The sequence below is a fragment of the Globicephala melas genome, chromosome 2 (genome assembly GCF_963455315.2).
Source record: "Globicephala melas chromosome 2, mGloMel1.2, whole genome shotgun sequence".
NCBI lineage: Eukaryota > Metazoa > Chordata > Mammalia > Artiodactyla > Delphinidae > Globicephala > Globicephala melas.
The window spans coordinates 164,281,069-164,296,990 of record NC_083315.2 but is presented as its reverse complement, the minus strand read 5'-3'; the positions used below and the strand labels follow the sequence as shown (position 1 = coordinate 164,296,990).

Genomic DNA, 15,922 nt, shown 5'->3' with positions numbered 1-15,922 from the left:
TGTCATGGGAGTTAGTCACAGTTTCCAGACTGTTTGCAGGCTTCTGCATGACAGGGATCATCAACTTTTCTGGGCACTGGAGTCAGACTGGGCCTGGGTTCAAATACCAGCTCTTCTGTCTGTGGGCTGTGTGATGATCACGGGCACGTTACATAATTTCTCTGAGCCTTTGTTTCTTCGTGTATAAAACTACAGAAGATACTAAATACCTGTCAGTTGAGAAAAAAATTTTGACCATAGTATACGATGGAAACCAGTCCTGATGTTGCAGTATCTTCTGCTAAACCAGAGGTACACAAACGTACCAGTGTCTGTCTTTGGCTTTTACCCGATAACAGTTTATGTGTGGAACGGAGGACCAGGTGGTGGGTGGTGCGAGGGTTAGGGGAGGGTGGGGAATGGGAGGGTTACATGATTTTGAGCGCTGGGCCAGCGACTTTACAGGCGTCATCTTATCCAGGCCTCAGGAGCAGGTATTAGTCCCATTTTACAGATGGGGAGGCAGGTACAGCAAGGTGAAGCCTGTTTCCCGGGCTCTTACCCTCCCGTGGAGGTCCAGCGCCTGGTACTGTTTCCCTTCGCCTTGTTTCCAGATGTCTCACATTCCAGTCTCTGTTCCTCGTCTCATGATCACTCTCAACCTTTGCCCTCTCCTTCTTTTCTATCCCCAACTTACTAATCTTTCCCAGCCTGACTCACAAGAACCTGTGAGGATTCCAAGCGGCACCATGCTGCCTCAAACTGGGCAACACTGCTTTGTTTTCCCCGAGAAAATTCCCGGAGGCTTTTATGTGCCTGCTTCATGGCCAAGGTCCTCCTTTCCCCTCCAAGGGTGCCTGGTCTGGTTTTGAATGGGACCCTCGGGCTGACCTGGCCTGAGCGCTGCCTTCAGAGTTGCTGCCATTCCCCGTCCCCACTCAGCTCTCCTCACCCCCATCTCTTGCCTGCTTGGCTCCTGAAGGCGTTTGGACCCGTGACTCCTGGACATTTAAAGGCCTATATATATATATTTTTTTTTTTTTTAATTTTATTATTTTATTTTTGGCTGCGTTGGGTCTTCATGGCTGAGTGCAGGCTTTCTCCAGTTGTGGCGATTGGGGACTACTGTTCATCGCAGTGCGCAGGCTTCTCATTGCGGTGGCTTCTCTTGTTGTGGAGCACGGGCTCTAGGCACACGGGCTCAGTAGTTGTGGCTCTCGGGCTCTAGAGCGCAGGCTCAGTAGTTGCGGAGCACGGGCTTAGCTGCTCCACGGCATGTGGGATCTTCCTGGCTTGAACCCATGTCCCCTGCATTGGCAGGCGGATTCTTAAGCACTGCGCCACCAGGGAAGTCCCTAAAGTCCTATATATGTTATTTTTAAACTGAGTCCCTTGGATTTTTTCTCACTTGTCATAGCTTTTGAAATATTGTCCCCAGAGGTTGTTTTGGAAATGCAGTTCTGTTTCCCGCTATTGGAATGGAAGTGAACACTGTCCTCTTATCCTTGTATTGAACCTTCAGCTTAAGTACTGTGGTCCATCTGGAAGGACTGCCCCCCCACCTTGATGTCCTCTCTGCCTTTCCCCCTCTCCACAGCCCAAGTGACTGGATGAACAGGATGGTCAGAAGTCCTCCTAACTATGTGACCCTGCTGCTTAGAATTCATGAATGTTTGAAGCCATATTGTTAGCAGACCAGTTCTACCTCCTAGATTGTTTTCCTTCTGCTTTATTACTGACATTTTAAATGAGTATTAGATTGGCCTGGTGCGTATCAGGGTTCCACGTAATAAGCTATGTCCCTTCTTGGAAGCAGGCCTTGGAGCCCTGGCCTCTCTTGCACTCCTCGTGCTACATGTGTGTGTGTCTCCCACCTCGGGCTGCTCTCGAGCAAACACTTCCCTCTGTGGAAGTGAACGATGTCGGTGCTGAGCTTTTCTCTTGTCAGCTTTGTATCAGGCTCTCCTAGAACTTTAGTGGCTAAACCTCCTGGACCACTACTTTGAGCCACTAAACTACCTCTAGTGGCTCAGCCACCCAAGCTCACATTTTTGAGTTTGGACTGGCACCTGTTGATTGATTCAGAGCAAACCTGTATTAGCTGAGCCAGAACAAGAAGGACTCAACTGCTAACAGCCTTGGTTCCTCTGCCTCATCTGTGTTGTTGGGCTCTGACCCTTGCCCGGTGGCCTTTGGCGGAGACTCTCTGCTCCTCCCCACGGGCACCAGCACTCCTAAGCAATGTCGCCATCCTTTCCTGCGAGAGTGACCACAGGGCCCCAGGAAAGAGCTTTTCACTCTTCCACCTGACATCAGTCGTGTCTTCTGTCATTGTGAGCATGGTAGGCTTTCAGTAAATAGCAGAGTGAATGAATGAATCAGACTGGGGAATATCTTTTTTTTTTCTTCAAAATTAAATGACTCCAAAGAAGTAAAACAGACTTTCATGTCTGTGCATTGACTGGAAGGTAGATTCCAGAATTCCAGAACCGTTTTGACCAATGGCAGAGTTTTGAGGATGATAGTGATAATCATGGCGAGTGCTTAAAAAGCACTTACTCCGTGTATGAACTCATTTAATTCCTACAGCCAGTCTATGAGGTGGGTACATGTGTTCTCACCATTTTACAGATGAGGAAACCGAGGCAAGCACTTGCCCAAGGTCAACAACTAGTTAAGTGGAAGAGCTTGGGTCTGAGCCCAGACTGACTCCAGAGTCCGCATTCTATTTTGCCTCGGTTTGAGGACGTAGATTAGATGCGTACATGGATTTCCAGGTGGGTGCCCTGAAGAGCGAGCCTCACGTGTTAGACGCGCTCTGGTTCGTTTGTTAAAAGTGCTGTCAGATCGAGGAGTCCAGCTCTGCGTTAGGTACTGTGAGGCCTCTCGGGTCAAGTTGAGCCTCGTTACGATCCAGGTCTGCGGGAGGAAGCGCGTTTGTTGGCGAGCCCAGCATTGCGTCCCCGGGGTCCTCTCCTCATGCGCAGTGGACACTCGCTGTGTATTGTTTGAATGAGGATTGATATCCTTTGACTCATTTCCAAAGGTTGAAAGGAAGGAGGATGGGAGAGGAGCAGGCCTTTCCGTATCCCGTGTTTCCCCAGAGCCTCGGGGTCGGGATGAGGGGAGAGAATGGGTAGGAGGGTGCGTAGTCCTTCTGTCTGAGCCCCTACGGCAGTTTGTCCAGCTGTCATACATCACAGGCAGGACAGTTTGTCTGGCTGTCACATGTCACAGGCGTGAGCAGGCCGGGCCCCGCAGGGCTCCCTGTGCCTCGTCCACCTGTGTCTCTGCTGCCGGGACCCAGCTGCTCCCTGTGCTGTGGCTGCCTGGCCAGCTGACTAGGATGCCTGGTCTGCTCTGCTTTTGTCACGAGGAAGCCCTCGTTGCCAGGGTGGTCCAAAAAATGTTGTTAAGCCTAGTATGACTCTCATTAGGTTTGAAATGAGACTTACGGAAGCTTCGCCCGCTTGTTCAGGTCCCGGCGTGCACGGTTGTCACACCCTCCATTGCTATATCTAGGTTGCAGCTGGCTCGCTCCAGTGATCAGAGAGAGTCCTTTGCTAATGAGGCCAAGGTTGTGGGTTTGATCCCTGGCCCTTGACTACAGCAAGCCATCTGTCTTCACAAATGCATGTCACTGGATCTGAGGCAAAGAGTGTGCACAGAGGGAGAAGCTGGAATCCATTCTGGGAAAAACAGCTCCCTGACAGCCGGCCAGAAGTGGCCTTCCGTACTGTGAAGGATGTCTTTTTCTTCTCCCACTTTCCGGATCTGGAGTTCTGGTTTCGATTCCAGACTCTTTCCACATAGATGGTACTAAGGGTTGTATAAATGAAGGGGAAGCAATTCCCAAGCCTGAGAACGAAGAGAAATTGACCTAGGGATACATGGTATCCCTTTGTGTTTTTCTAGGGTTGTAAGTGCTGACAGTGTCCAGACACTGACAGGGTGGATCTCCTGGTGTGAGAAGGATCTCTTCAGTTGTCCTCTTTGTGATCACAAACATGCTTTTCAGCCAGGAGATGGGGAAGGGGATTTCAGAATGTAAGATTGCCCTCACCCCACAAAAAGCTTGCTGAGGGTCACTGGGTACCTGGTTGGCTCTGTGAGGCAGTTGGGACAAGAAGAGGTGAGTACAAGAGGGCCTGTGCTCTCAAGATGACTGCAGACGTAAATACAAAGGAAAAGCACAGGTTTAGTGCTGTCTACACTCAAAATAGGTACAAACTTGGACTTCCCTGGTGGCGCAGTGGTTGCGAATCCACCTGCCAGTGCAGAGGACACAGGTTTGAGCCCTGGTCCGGGAAGATGCCACATGCCGCAGAGCAACTAAGCCCGTGCGCCACAACTACTGAGCCCGTGCTCTAGCTGCAAGCCACGACTACTGAGCCAGTGTGCCACAACTACTGAGCCAGCGTGCCACAACTGCTGAGCCCACGTGCCACAGCTACTGAAGCCCGTGCACCTAGAGCCCATGCTCCATAACAAGAGAAGCCACCGCACCGCAACGAAGAGTAGCCCCCTCCTGCCCCAACTAGAGAAAGCCCATGTGCAGCAACGAAGACCCAACGCAGCCAAAAATTTAAAAAAAAAAAAAAAAATGTACAAACTTGTTGGCAACACCAGGAGGCATTGTCGTGTCTTCCTGGGGAAGCTCACAAAAGGTTCTCAAAGGTGGCCTTTGACCTGGGTCTTGAAGGATGACTTAGGACTCTTTAAAGAGAGAGAGGAGCATGTGGAAAGGCGCCTGGGCAGCAAGGTTTCCCTGAACTGTCTGAAAGGTTTTTTCAAAAGTCTCGAAATCCTCATTATCCACACAACCCTCTAGAAGCTGGCAGGCTGGGCATGCCTGGGTACGTTGCTTGCTACAGGCGTGTCCCTGCTCTCCCAGGCACCCATGCTACAAACACGACTGAGGATGTATGAGACGTGTTCTGTTTAAAGGGAGCTTGCTGTGCTGCCTGCCAGTCCATGTGCGGTGAGAACGAAGGGGGTAAGAAACAGGTAGAAAATGCATCCCCTCGGGGTCGTGGTTCACTCAGCTCATGGTAGTTCTGAATTTCATTCATTCAACACATATTTATTGAGCACTTTCTGGATGCCAACTCTGTTTGAGGGGCTTGGGATATGGCAGTGAGCAAAACAAAGATCTTGGTCCTCAAGGCGCTTATGTTCTTATGGGGGATGTGAAGCCATCCAAGCTTCTTGGTGCTGTCCCGTGTTCACCAGTGTATCCTCAGGGATGAGACTGGAACCCGATATGTAACAGTGCTCAGTAATTATTGAAATAACCTACTGCTTAAGAGATTCAGAAGCGCCAGTTGGTATGAAAGAACATGGAAAAAGCCGAACGATTTCTTAGCTCTAAGAGATCTACTGTGTTGACTTGTTCTAAAATTGATCTTTAGTTATAAAGTTCTCCACCACAGAGAAGGAGAAAAAATACTGAACCTACGCTGGCAGTGGTACCTTTCCCTTGTTACCCAGGAATTTGACATCCAGTATTTTATTCACATCAGAACGTTGAGTTTGCGATGACAATGACAGTTGAGGTTGAATTTGAGTGCATTGGTGGCCTGGGCCAAACTCTGAGGTTAGAAGAGAATATGGAAGGACAGGTTAAGGGAAGAATTGTATTTTTCCACCCTGCTCCCAAGAAGTGAACATAAAAAATATAAAAATAAAGTATATTGAGCTTGCAGTTGAAATAGCTGCCCATCTCCAGGTGAAATAGTTCTCCGGTCTCCGAGTTTCTCCCAGCCTCGGTTTTCCATTTGGATTTGGATTTGGGAACTCTGGCTTCCTTCCCATGTACGTTTCCGCCTTGGTTCGGTTGTAGGTTTGTACGTCAGAATGTACATTTCAGAGACCAGCCTTCAGAAGTGCTGCTTTCAAGGCCCAAAGGGTCAAGAGGGAGGCCGAGCGCTGGCCAGTCAGTGCCCTCCCCGGGTGTCTTCAGGAAGTCATGCTTCTGCAGTGACCTGAGGACCAGCACACGAGACCTGGAAGGAGGTGGCTCAGGGGGAGGAGGATGAAACCTGATGGAAAAGGGAGGAGAGAAGAAAAAAAGGAAGTATGTCAAGGGGGGGATTAGAATGTGTGCCCGTGAACCGTGGGTGGGCTTTCCTTTGCCTGGGTTTGCACGAGAGCAAGGCTGAGGACGCTGGCCTGGGCTCTCCCTGCTGGGCTGGGGACTGTCGGTGATGTTGGCAGGTTTCGCCTGCCTGTCGGGCTGAACAACCAGCTGGTGCTCGAGGGACTTGTAGGCCCTTTCTCCGTGGTAAGAGCTTAGCAGTTGGGAACCGTTCCACGTGGAGGGAAGCGCACCCAGCTCAGGAAGCGAGGTGCAGGAGGTGAACCCCAAGTTCTGACAGCTTGCCAGTGCCTGCTGCTTGAATGCTGGCCAGAACCTTCCTTTTAAGAATAGTTTACCATAATGGATTTTGACATCATTGCAGTCTCTAAGTCAAAGGTGTTGAAATGGAACAAATGACCTAATGTCGAGGGTCTGTGGAAACCCTCAAAACCGGGGCAACTCCTTGTCTCTCTTCTGTTCATTTTGGAGTGGAGTTTTTAAGCAGCGGTTCATTCCAGGTAGTTCATGGGTCTCCACATTTTAAGAATAAACTAAGAGTTTAGAGACATGAAAACAGTCATGTGGCTTTTGTTTATTTCCCTCAAATTGGGGTATTTCATAGCCTTTAGAATGTAATTCTTGCAAGTTAATTCCTTTTTTTGTTCCTTTCTATCATGATTATCCATCTAGCTTAAAAATTTTTTTTCTGCTGTCATGGCAACAGTGGAAGTGATTGCTTGAATAAAATTATGGGACTAAACACATGTATGGATGGTATAAGAGTTGCTGAGAATCGGATGTCTTTGCGCTTAGGGTATTTATTTCCTTCTCTGATATTTAAGCTGGGTGATCTCTCCCCTCCAGTCCCCCTCCCTCCTGCCCCGTGGGTGGACAGGCAGCCTCATGGTTGTCCTGACGGTGCCGTTCGACCAGCACAGCCGGAGGCCTTCTGAGACATTCTGCGGTTACTGCAGATCTGCTGTTGACAAGCAGGATTCCTCCCAGCTTCAGGAAGAACTTGGTTCTGAATCCTAAGCTCTTCCCAGAAGTAAACTGGAAGCAGCTTGAGAAAAACTTGAATTTGCCTCAAAGGCAGTGTCAATGCGTCAGGAATACGCCCTCAGCTGCTACCGGTTTGGCCTCCTGTGCGTCCTCTCGGTCACGGGGACTTCCTGCAGTCGCCACCAGAGGGCCTCGGTCCTGCACGGGAGAAACCACACCTCGGCCTCAGAGGGGAATTGAATTTCTCTACCCGTCGGTTCTCATTTAGGGCAGCTGAGGCCTCACCCTTGGACACCAGGCTGCTTCACCTGGGCCAGCAGATTTTCTTTCCAGTTTTGAACCAGTTCCTAGGAGAATCTCGTTAGCTGGGAGCACTGGAGCGCATCCGACTTGTATTATGTATATATATTAATTTTCATATTAATGATGTAAAACAGACCTTTCTCGTATGCATATTTTGTTCTTTCTTCTAGAGCTGCACTTCAGCTTGAGGGCTCACATTTCTTTTGTCAGGAAGGTGAGAGGTTGGGTCGAAAGGTCCCAGCTCTCCCTCTCACTGGGTGTGGAGGGCTGAGCAAGCCGTTTCTCTTCTGTGTCCCAGTGGACCAGGTTGTGTCAGATCACTTATAGCTAGACAATTCTGTGCTTGCGTAACTGGATAGGTATCTCACTCGGCAAAGAGGGCCTGGGAGGCATTCCAAATGGCCAATTCCCATCTGATAGCCTTCCCTGACTTATAACATATAGATTTGATACTGCCTACTGAAGGCTTAATTTCCACCCTGCCAAAACAGCCCTTTAAACCTGGGTCTCCAACTATATTGTCCCAGTCCCACCTTATTTCACACAGTTCAAAACGCCATTCTTTTCGTACATAGTAGGAGCTTACTCTGCGATTCTGGAATAAAATGAGACTGCTCTGCCCTGCCCGTCCCCTTTTTCAGCTGTAGCTGTTTTCTCCCCACCATGTTACTTAACAGAACTGAGCTTCAGTCCAAAGCAAGTGTACTCTGGTGCCTGTGAACACAGATCCCATAAAAGCAGATGAAGGGGAAAGCAGCAGCGTAGATTGCATGTCCCAGGGCCTGTTACCTAATTTTTATTCACGTCTCCTTTAGTGCTGCCTGGACTGCCAAGCGCAAGCCTCTCTTTTCATGCCACCGTAAAGCTTCTGATCTGGTATCATCTGATATGTGTGGGTGAGAGGAATATGGGAGTATTGACGTATCTGTGCCAATAAACCATTACCTTCAAGTTCTGGGGCTGTTCTTGTGAATCAGCGTCCTGGGATGTCACGTTAGGTATAAGACACGAATTGATAGCCCTTGTGAGTGCTCGTAGCATACAGAACCCACCTTCAGTTTGATTTAATCCCTTTGTGTGATTCAAAATGTCATCCAAGAAGAGAGCTGAATACCTAGAGCATCTGCCACAGACTGCAGAGGCTGGCTGACAGGTCCGCACCGGCTGACCCGCTCTGTGGCTTTTTTGGAAAGCTGAGATGTGTTCTAACGAGCAGGTTATAAATATCACGGGGTTCTGTCATAGGAGGTGGCGGTGCTCGATGTAAAGGGACCTGCTGGGAAATGCTCCCAGCTGAATGGGTCAGGCACGGCCTTCAGAGGGGGCAGACAGCAAGTGGGGTCTGGGCACGTGGACCGGGATTTACTAACGAATTACTGTCCCTTCACGAAACGTGTCACCCTGCACATCTCTGTGAGGTGTGTGGGCACCAAAATGAGGTATGCTGGCCCCAGTCAGGTGGCGCCGGCCTCCAGCCAGCGCCCACTAACCGTGGGAGGGGCTGTGACCCTCTGCCTCGCTGGGGGCAGGAGGGGCCGATGGGTTTACTGGGCAGTGACGTGTGTTCTCGAAGACACGGAGTGGTTGCTTGGTGGAGCCCCTCATTTTTCATACCTTTTCTCTTTGTCTTGCCTGTAAAGGTTGCAGGTCACAAGAAGCCTTTCCCACGTTGCACACAGTGCCTTGTTGATACTCCTGTACCCCTTTGCCACCCACCTTGCGGTGAAAACATAGAGTTTTCAGCACCACTCAGCAGAGCAGGAAAACTCCTCAGCCACTGTGAGGTAGAAGATAGACTCTGGAAAGATATCTTGCCTTCTGTTTTTTGCCTCGGATCTGATCTTCCGACATTTATTTTCCCGAGAAAATTGAATTGTGGAAGTTCAAAAGACCACTGATCCTAGGTCAAACTTTTCAGAGTTGAACAAAGATGGACAGGCATGTGCAGAACGATTGCTTACAGTCTCGCCAACAGCTTTTATGTAGGCAAAATGAATTGAAGTATGTGTATAAAATATCTAACATTAATACACGCCAGACGGAAACCCTGTCCCATTCTGTGTGCGCACAGGAACTTGACGAGAGGGGTCGGGAGATTTAGAGAGATCCTCAGAGCAGTGGAAACGAGGACAACCCAGAACCTGCGAATGGTAAGTGTAACTAATGACTTGGCTGAGGCCCGAGGCACTTCAAGTGCCTCTCTCTCTTTCATACGTGTATTATAAATAATACATTATATATCATAACATACTATGTAATATAGATATTATACATTATAAATTATATCTCAGTGAAGCATATATATATATACACATATATATATGTGTATATATATATATACATCATACGTTCACCCAAACTCATTAGATTTTAGTAGTCACAGAATTGTTCAGCCATTGCTAATATTGAATTTCAGAGCATTCTCATCACTCCCCCAAAATCTCCATGCCCATTACTAGTCAATCCCCATTCTTCCCTTTCCCCAGCTTCCGACAGCCACTAATTTACTTCCTGTTTCTATGGTTTGCCTATTCTGGACATTTCATATAAGTGGCATTATACAGTATGTGGTCTTTTTTGTGACGGGCTTCCTTTACTTAGCATAACGTTTTCAAGGTTCATTCACGTTATACCATGTATCCGTCTTTCGTTCCTTTTCGTCGCACCATGATATTCCATCGTATGGATAGACCACATTTTTGTTTGTTCAGTCATCAGTCAGTAGACATTTTTTGTTTCCACTTTTCAGCTTTTATGAATAATGCTGCTACAAACATTCTCATGCAAGTTTTTATGTGTATATATGTGTTCATTTTTCTTGAGTAGATACCTAGGAGTGGAATTGCTGGGTCACATGGTAACTCTACATTTAGCATTTGGAGGAATTGCCAAACTATTTGTCAGATCGGCTGCACCATTTTACATTCTCACCAGAAATGACGAGGGTTCCAGTTTTTCCATATCCTCAACAACACGTGTTTATTATCTTTTTCTTTAGTTCTAGCCATCCTAGTGGGTGTGAAGTGCTGTCTCATTGTGGTTTTGATTTACACTCCCTGATGGCTAATGATGTTGAGCATCTTTTCAGTTGCTTCTTGCGAATGCTCTCTCTTGAAACAAAAAATGCATCCTGTATAGCAGTTAGAAGGCATACCCTCCTGATGCCAGTGCGGTGAAGGGTTCGTTGTAGGCTGCTGATTCATACCAAAACCCAGACAGAGCAAAGCAGATTAGATCCTGAGGAGAACCTAGCTGTTGGACTCACTATATGGACCATAAAACCCAGAAATAGAAAAGCTAGTTAAATAAACTGGTTGATCAGCAGCTTGGCTCTCCTGTTGACTTGAGTTCTCTCTCTTTCCTTTTAAACCTTTCACCTTCCTGTCTGGGAGGCTCATTAATTATACCTCCACAGTTTACCCTTCAGAGCCAGAGTCATCGAGTGTTTGGGTGAGGCTTGGTGCTCGTGGAAGCTAAGAAGCGCCCCAGGCCCCAGCCGATGTGGCAGCCCCACTAAGACCGCAGTGTCCTTGGTCTCGTCATCCATGCTGTTGTCCTCCCATTATCATGAGTCCTTTAAATGCTGTGGGACAGTGTTCAGTTGGGCAAGGCTAAGAGATTCCTGTCCTGGGAAATGAGGCTGTATCTTCATGCTAAGGATGTGGACATACAACTCACTGGCCCAGATGGCTAAGCCATAGGCTTTCCTAGAATTATGGGAGGTGAGACAAGACGGGCGACTTCACACACACCCCGCACCAAGAACTCACTTGGTCTTCGATATCTACCTATGTATTATATGATTTACGGGTGCCCTCAGAAGTTCAAACAAAACATTTTGATCTTCACAGTCCTTTAAGGGAAAAAACCCTGCAAAAATATGGATAGGGCTTCCCTGGTGGCGCAGTGGTTGAGAGTCCGCCTGCCGATGCAGGGGACGCGGGTTCGTGCCCCGGTCCGGGAAGATCCCACATGCCACGGAGCGGCTGGGCCCGTGAGCCATGGCCGCTGAGCCTGCGCGTCCGGAGCCTGTGCTCCACAACGGGAGAGGCCGCGACAGTGAGAGGCCCGCGTACCGCAAAAAAAAAAAAATATGGATAAAATTTATTGCTATCTATCTTTTCTCTCAAACTGACCTACTCCCAACATTCCATAAAACTTCTGAACTGGTCAGCATGAATAGCTTCTTCTAAGATTTGGAAGCACAATGAAAGTAAGGGGTTATATTGGCAAGTGTTCTTATAATTGTTTTAAAAGCACATTTAAAATGCCAATCTTTTGGGCTTCCCTGGTGACTCAGGGGTTAAGAATCTGCCTGCCGATGCAGGAGCACGGGTTCAAGCCCTGGTCCGGGAAGATCCCACATGCTGCGGAGCATCTAAGCCCGTGCACCACAACTACCAAGCCCGCACTCCAGAGCCCGCGAGCCACAACTACTGAAGCCCGCATGCCTAGAGCCTGTGCACTGCAACAAGAGAAGCCACCGCAATGAGAAGCCCACGCACCGCGACAAAGAGTAGCCCCCGCGCGCTACAACTAGAGAAAGCCTGCGCAAAGCAACGAAGACCCAACGGAGCCATAAATAAATAAATAAATAAATAAATAAATAAATAAATAAATAAATAAATAAATAAAAATTTTAAAAATGCCAATCTTTCAAAATTGCTTATAGACTCTCAAAAAATATATATTTTGTTAAGGAGATAAGGGGTGTTTCCTCGTTAGAAGGTTGAGTGCATGCACTGCACTGTGAGAATCTGCTTGCTGCTTACTCCAATATTTATCAAAATTAGAGAATATCTTCCATTATTGTCTAAGGTTTATGATTTTCAAACCAATGTGTTTTAACTTATAAAAATCCTGTGAGGTAGGATTCTGACTAGAGATGTTAGGAAGGAAGACAGTTTTCTTCTTCTTTTTTCTTTTTTTTTCCTTTTTTCTGAGAAGCCCCGTGAAGAGGCTTCTAAAGAAAGCCTGTGTAGCTAAAGCTGCCCCTGGGCACGTTCAGCTGTTACTGACGGGTTAGTGTTATGTAAGCGGGGGAGTCACTCCCCACTCAATGTCACACTTGAGTTGCAAGTACACCTTTGGTCTTGGTGGATGGTTCTCAAGTGACCTAAGTTAAACCGTTTCTAATCCCTTGAGTGCTTAACGAAAGGTGTGCAACAGAACCATCTGAGGAACTTTGAGCAAATACACATCCCTGTATCTGACCTCAGGAATGCCAACTGAGTCCGTCTGCGGCAGGGCCTGAAAATCCGTATTTTCTAGTTTCCACAAGTGAGTCTTTGCCCACTCTAGTTGAGAAGCATTTCCTGGGATGTCCGGTGGACATCAGGACACTTCTCCAGCTATTGCCACTCATAAGACAGTGTTTCTATCAGCCTTAATTGCTGTATGATTCTTTTTAGATTAGCTGATAATTACAAATTTATGATATCCTTATGAGATGAAAAAGTTGCTTTGTAAACTCTGGTGTGAGACCATAGCAGAGAAGGATTTAAAAGTACATTCACAGCAGCCCCATTTCTAGATAAGTACTCCAAATAATTGAAAGCAGGTGTTCAAATCAAAACTTGTATATGAATGTTCATAGCAGCATTATTGACAATAGCCAAAAGACGGAAACAATCCAAATGTCTACCAACTGATGACTGAATAAGCAAAATGTGGTCTAGCCATACAATGGAATATCATTCAGCTATAAAAAGGAATGAAGTACTGATTCATGCTAACACATGGATGAACCTTGAAAACATTATGCTAAGTAAGAGAAGCCAGACACAAAAAGACCACATATTATATGATTCCATTTATGTGAAATGTCCAGAAGAGGCAAACCTATAGTGACAGAAAGCAGATTAGCTGTTCCCAGGGGGTGGAAGGAGGGAGAATGGAGAGTGACTTCTTAGAGGGTATGGGGTTTCCTTTTAGGGTAAAGAATGTTCTGGAACTAGAGTGGTCATGGTTGTACAACATGGTGAATGTGCTAAGTGCCATTTGGACTGTACACTTTAAAATGGTTAACGTGATGAATTTTATGTTATGTGAATTTTATCACAATTTAAAATCACATACAAAAAAGTGCATTTAATGACCCAGTTTGTACAAAGAAGTTCAAGTCTTCTTCCAGACCAGCTTCTCTCCTTTCCTTCCTTTAATTCTAAATGTATTTGAAATGTATTTGGTAGCTACCAACAATTTTTAGACATTTAAACCGCAAGCTAAATATAACCGGAGTATAAAACATAAAAGGTATCATAGATATTGGTGATCTTGCTGATAATTTCTCATATTTAATCTCCTTTTCTGAACTTCATTTGAGATTTCAGTGAACACAGCCAACATCCTTCCTAATCGGTAATGCATGACGAGGTGATGCCTTTAAAATGTGCAATCACATAACCTCATTTTAAAAATCTCTCCGGAAGGTTAATACCTTGAGGGAAAATGAGATCTAGCGTGAGCTATCCAGCAGTGGACAAGCAAACTGTTTTGAGGGCAGAGACTTTTACAACCTTAGAATCCCTCCATGGCAGATACATCCAGAAAGTGAAGTTCTTTGTTCATTTTTCTCCTTTAACGTTTTTTTCTCAGCTATAGTGAGTGGAGGTTATTTTTGCTAGTTGGCGCTTCCAGCAGAAGTCATTAGCTTATATGACTGCAGTGAGATCAAAATGAGGCTGTAATGGAAGGTTTAAGAAAACAGTTCAGGAACTGTTTAGGTCCTAAAAATCGTGCTCTTATGAGATCTTTACAGATGGCTCAGTTGGGGATGATAGGAGTGCATTTAATTTCACATTTTTATAGACATTTAAAGCTAGTGGGTCTTACTTGGGAATAATGAAGAAAATTTGCCTTTACCCAGTGGCTATCAGAAACCACTAAGCTAGTGATTTGGTTGCATTTAAGATTCCTTGTGGTGTTTTAAGAGATTTCACATGGATGAAAGCCTAGCAAAGTTCTGTTCTGGAAAATATTTATTTAAAAAGGCTCATTGTCAGGGAAGATCAGCATTCTTTGTCTGCATCTTCCAAAGAATGCTAAAACCTTGTGGAAAAATCTGCTGGTTGAAGTTGTCTTTGGCCACCTCTGGCTGATTGTGAGGTGGCCTGGACCACCCTGAGATGCAGTGCTTCTATCTTCGGAGGGATTTTTTTTTTTTTTTACTTCTCTTCTTTGTCACTGGAAGATTATGAGGTAAGTTAACTGATATGCATCAGTTAACAAAGTACTTCTTAGTAGCTGCCACATCTCCCTCCCCCATACATCGTACGTGATGCTGTTCTAGGCAGTGGAGCTATAGAGTTTGGAAAAACATAGTAATCTGCACCTAACTTAGAAGAACAAGATCTGGATATTTCTGGGTTTTCACAGTAAGAAAGGAGATCCCTACCCAGCTTTAAAAAAACGGTCTTCTGGATCAGTAGCCACAGTCACTTCGCCAGTTCTCCACTTTCCTCAAGGCCAGTGGGAACCTTTGGGCTGAAGGGCCAGGATGCAGTAAGAACGGGGCCTCAGGTACTGAGTCGCAGGGTGGGGCTGTGAAGGACTTGCCCTTGGCACTCCGAAGAAGGAAGACATTCTAAAAATCTGCACCGAACATCATCTTATCATCAATGAAGAGATTTTTTTCAGGGATTACATCACCTAGGTTGAGTACTGGCTTTCTGCCAAGGTCGGGCTTTGGCAGGCCTCGGTTGGGAGGTGATGAAAATATTTGCAGTTCACCTATTATTTATAAGAGCTTTTGGAAAAGCGCTTAACTAAAAGTTTCAGTTGTTTCCGGTATAAAACATGTTTAGTGTTCCAGAGTATAACAGGCAGGGCAGCATTTGAAGGGCATAAACTTATTTTTTTTTTAATCTTTCAAATATCTTAGTGTATCATTTTTTCTTTTCTTTTTTTGTCATCAACTGATATAATTTTCATCATAGGAGTAGACATTTTTAATTATGAGTCTTGGAACAGTGATGACAAAGTGATGACTAACACGTATTTATTAAATGAGCGAATGAATGAATGAATGATACAAAATAGATTCATGGCTGTGCCTTTGCTCCTTTGTGTCCCCAGACAATAGCCAGGCAGCTGGCGGAGATCTTGTTGCGGGGTATGTGTGAGCAGAGCTACTGGAACCCTCTGGAGAATCCACCATGTCAGTCACCTCTGGACGATCCTCTCCGGAAAGGAGCAAACACAAAAACCTACACCCTCACGCGGAAAGCCCGTGTCTACTCAGGAGAGAAGTATGGGAGTTGGTGTCCTCATCTGTAGGTTAGGGGATGGGAGGGAAACTTCAGGAAAATGTAAGGATTGAATAGAAGTTCAAGGGTAGATTTTCTACCAGTTTAATAAAGATAGCTCTTTACTCTTCATAATTTCAGCAAATATCCATGCATGCGTGGGGACGTTTTGAGTAGGAAAATGCTCTCATCTAGTGCTTGGCTGCCATTCTCAGCCTTCGCTGTTGGTCTTTGGGATTTTCATTTCGTTTATTATAAGAACCGCAGAACCATACAGCAGTCAGTGACAAAGCTATTAGTAAGCCAGAGTTGA

The 15,922-nt window shown here is 46.2% G+C and overlaps 1 protein-coding gene across 9 annotated transcripts in view; it reads left to right on the top strand.

Annotated features, from left to right (window-relative positions):
* Positions 1–15,922, top strand: part of TTC7B (tetratricopeptide repeat domain 7B) — a 238,212-nt gene that overhangs the window by 95,928 nt on the left and 126,362 nt on the right. For 8 of the 9 annotated variants that reach the window (XM_060295192.2, XM_060295188.2, XM_060295189.2 and 5 more), the window contains 2 exons: positions 9,435–9,513; positions 15,440–15,612. The exons of the other annotated variant lie outside the window; for it this stretch is intronic. In XM_060295192.2, the coding sequence (XP_060151175.1) occupies positions 9,435–9,513; positions 15,440–15,612 (252 nt within the window). The remainder of the gene's footprint in view (positions 1–9,434; positions 9,514–15,439; positions 15,613–15,922) is intronic. 9 annotated transcript variants of the gene reach the window in all.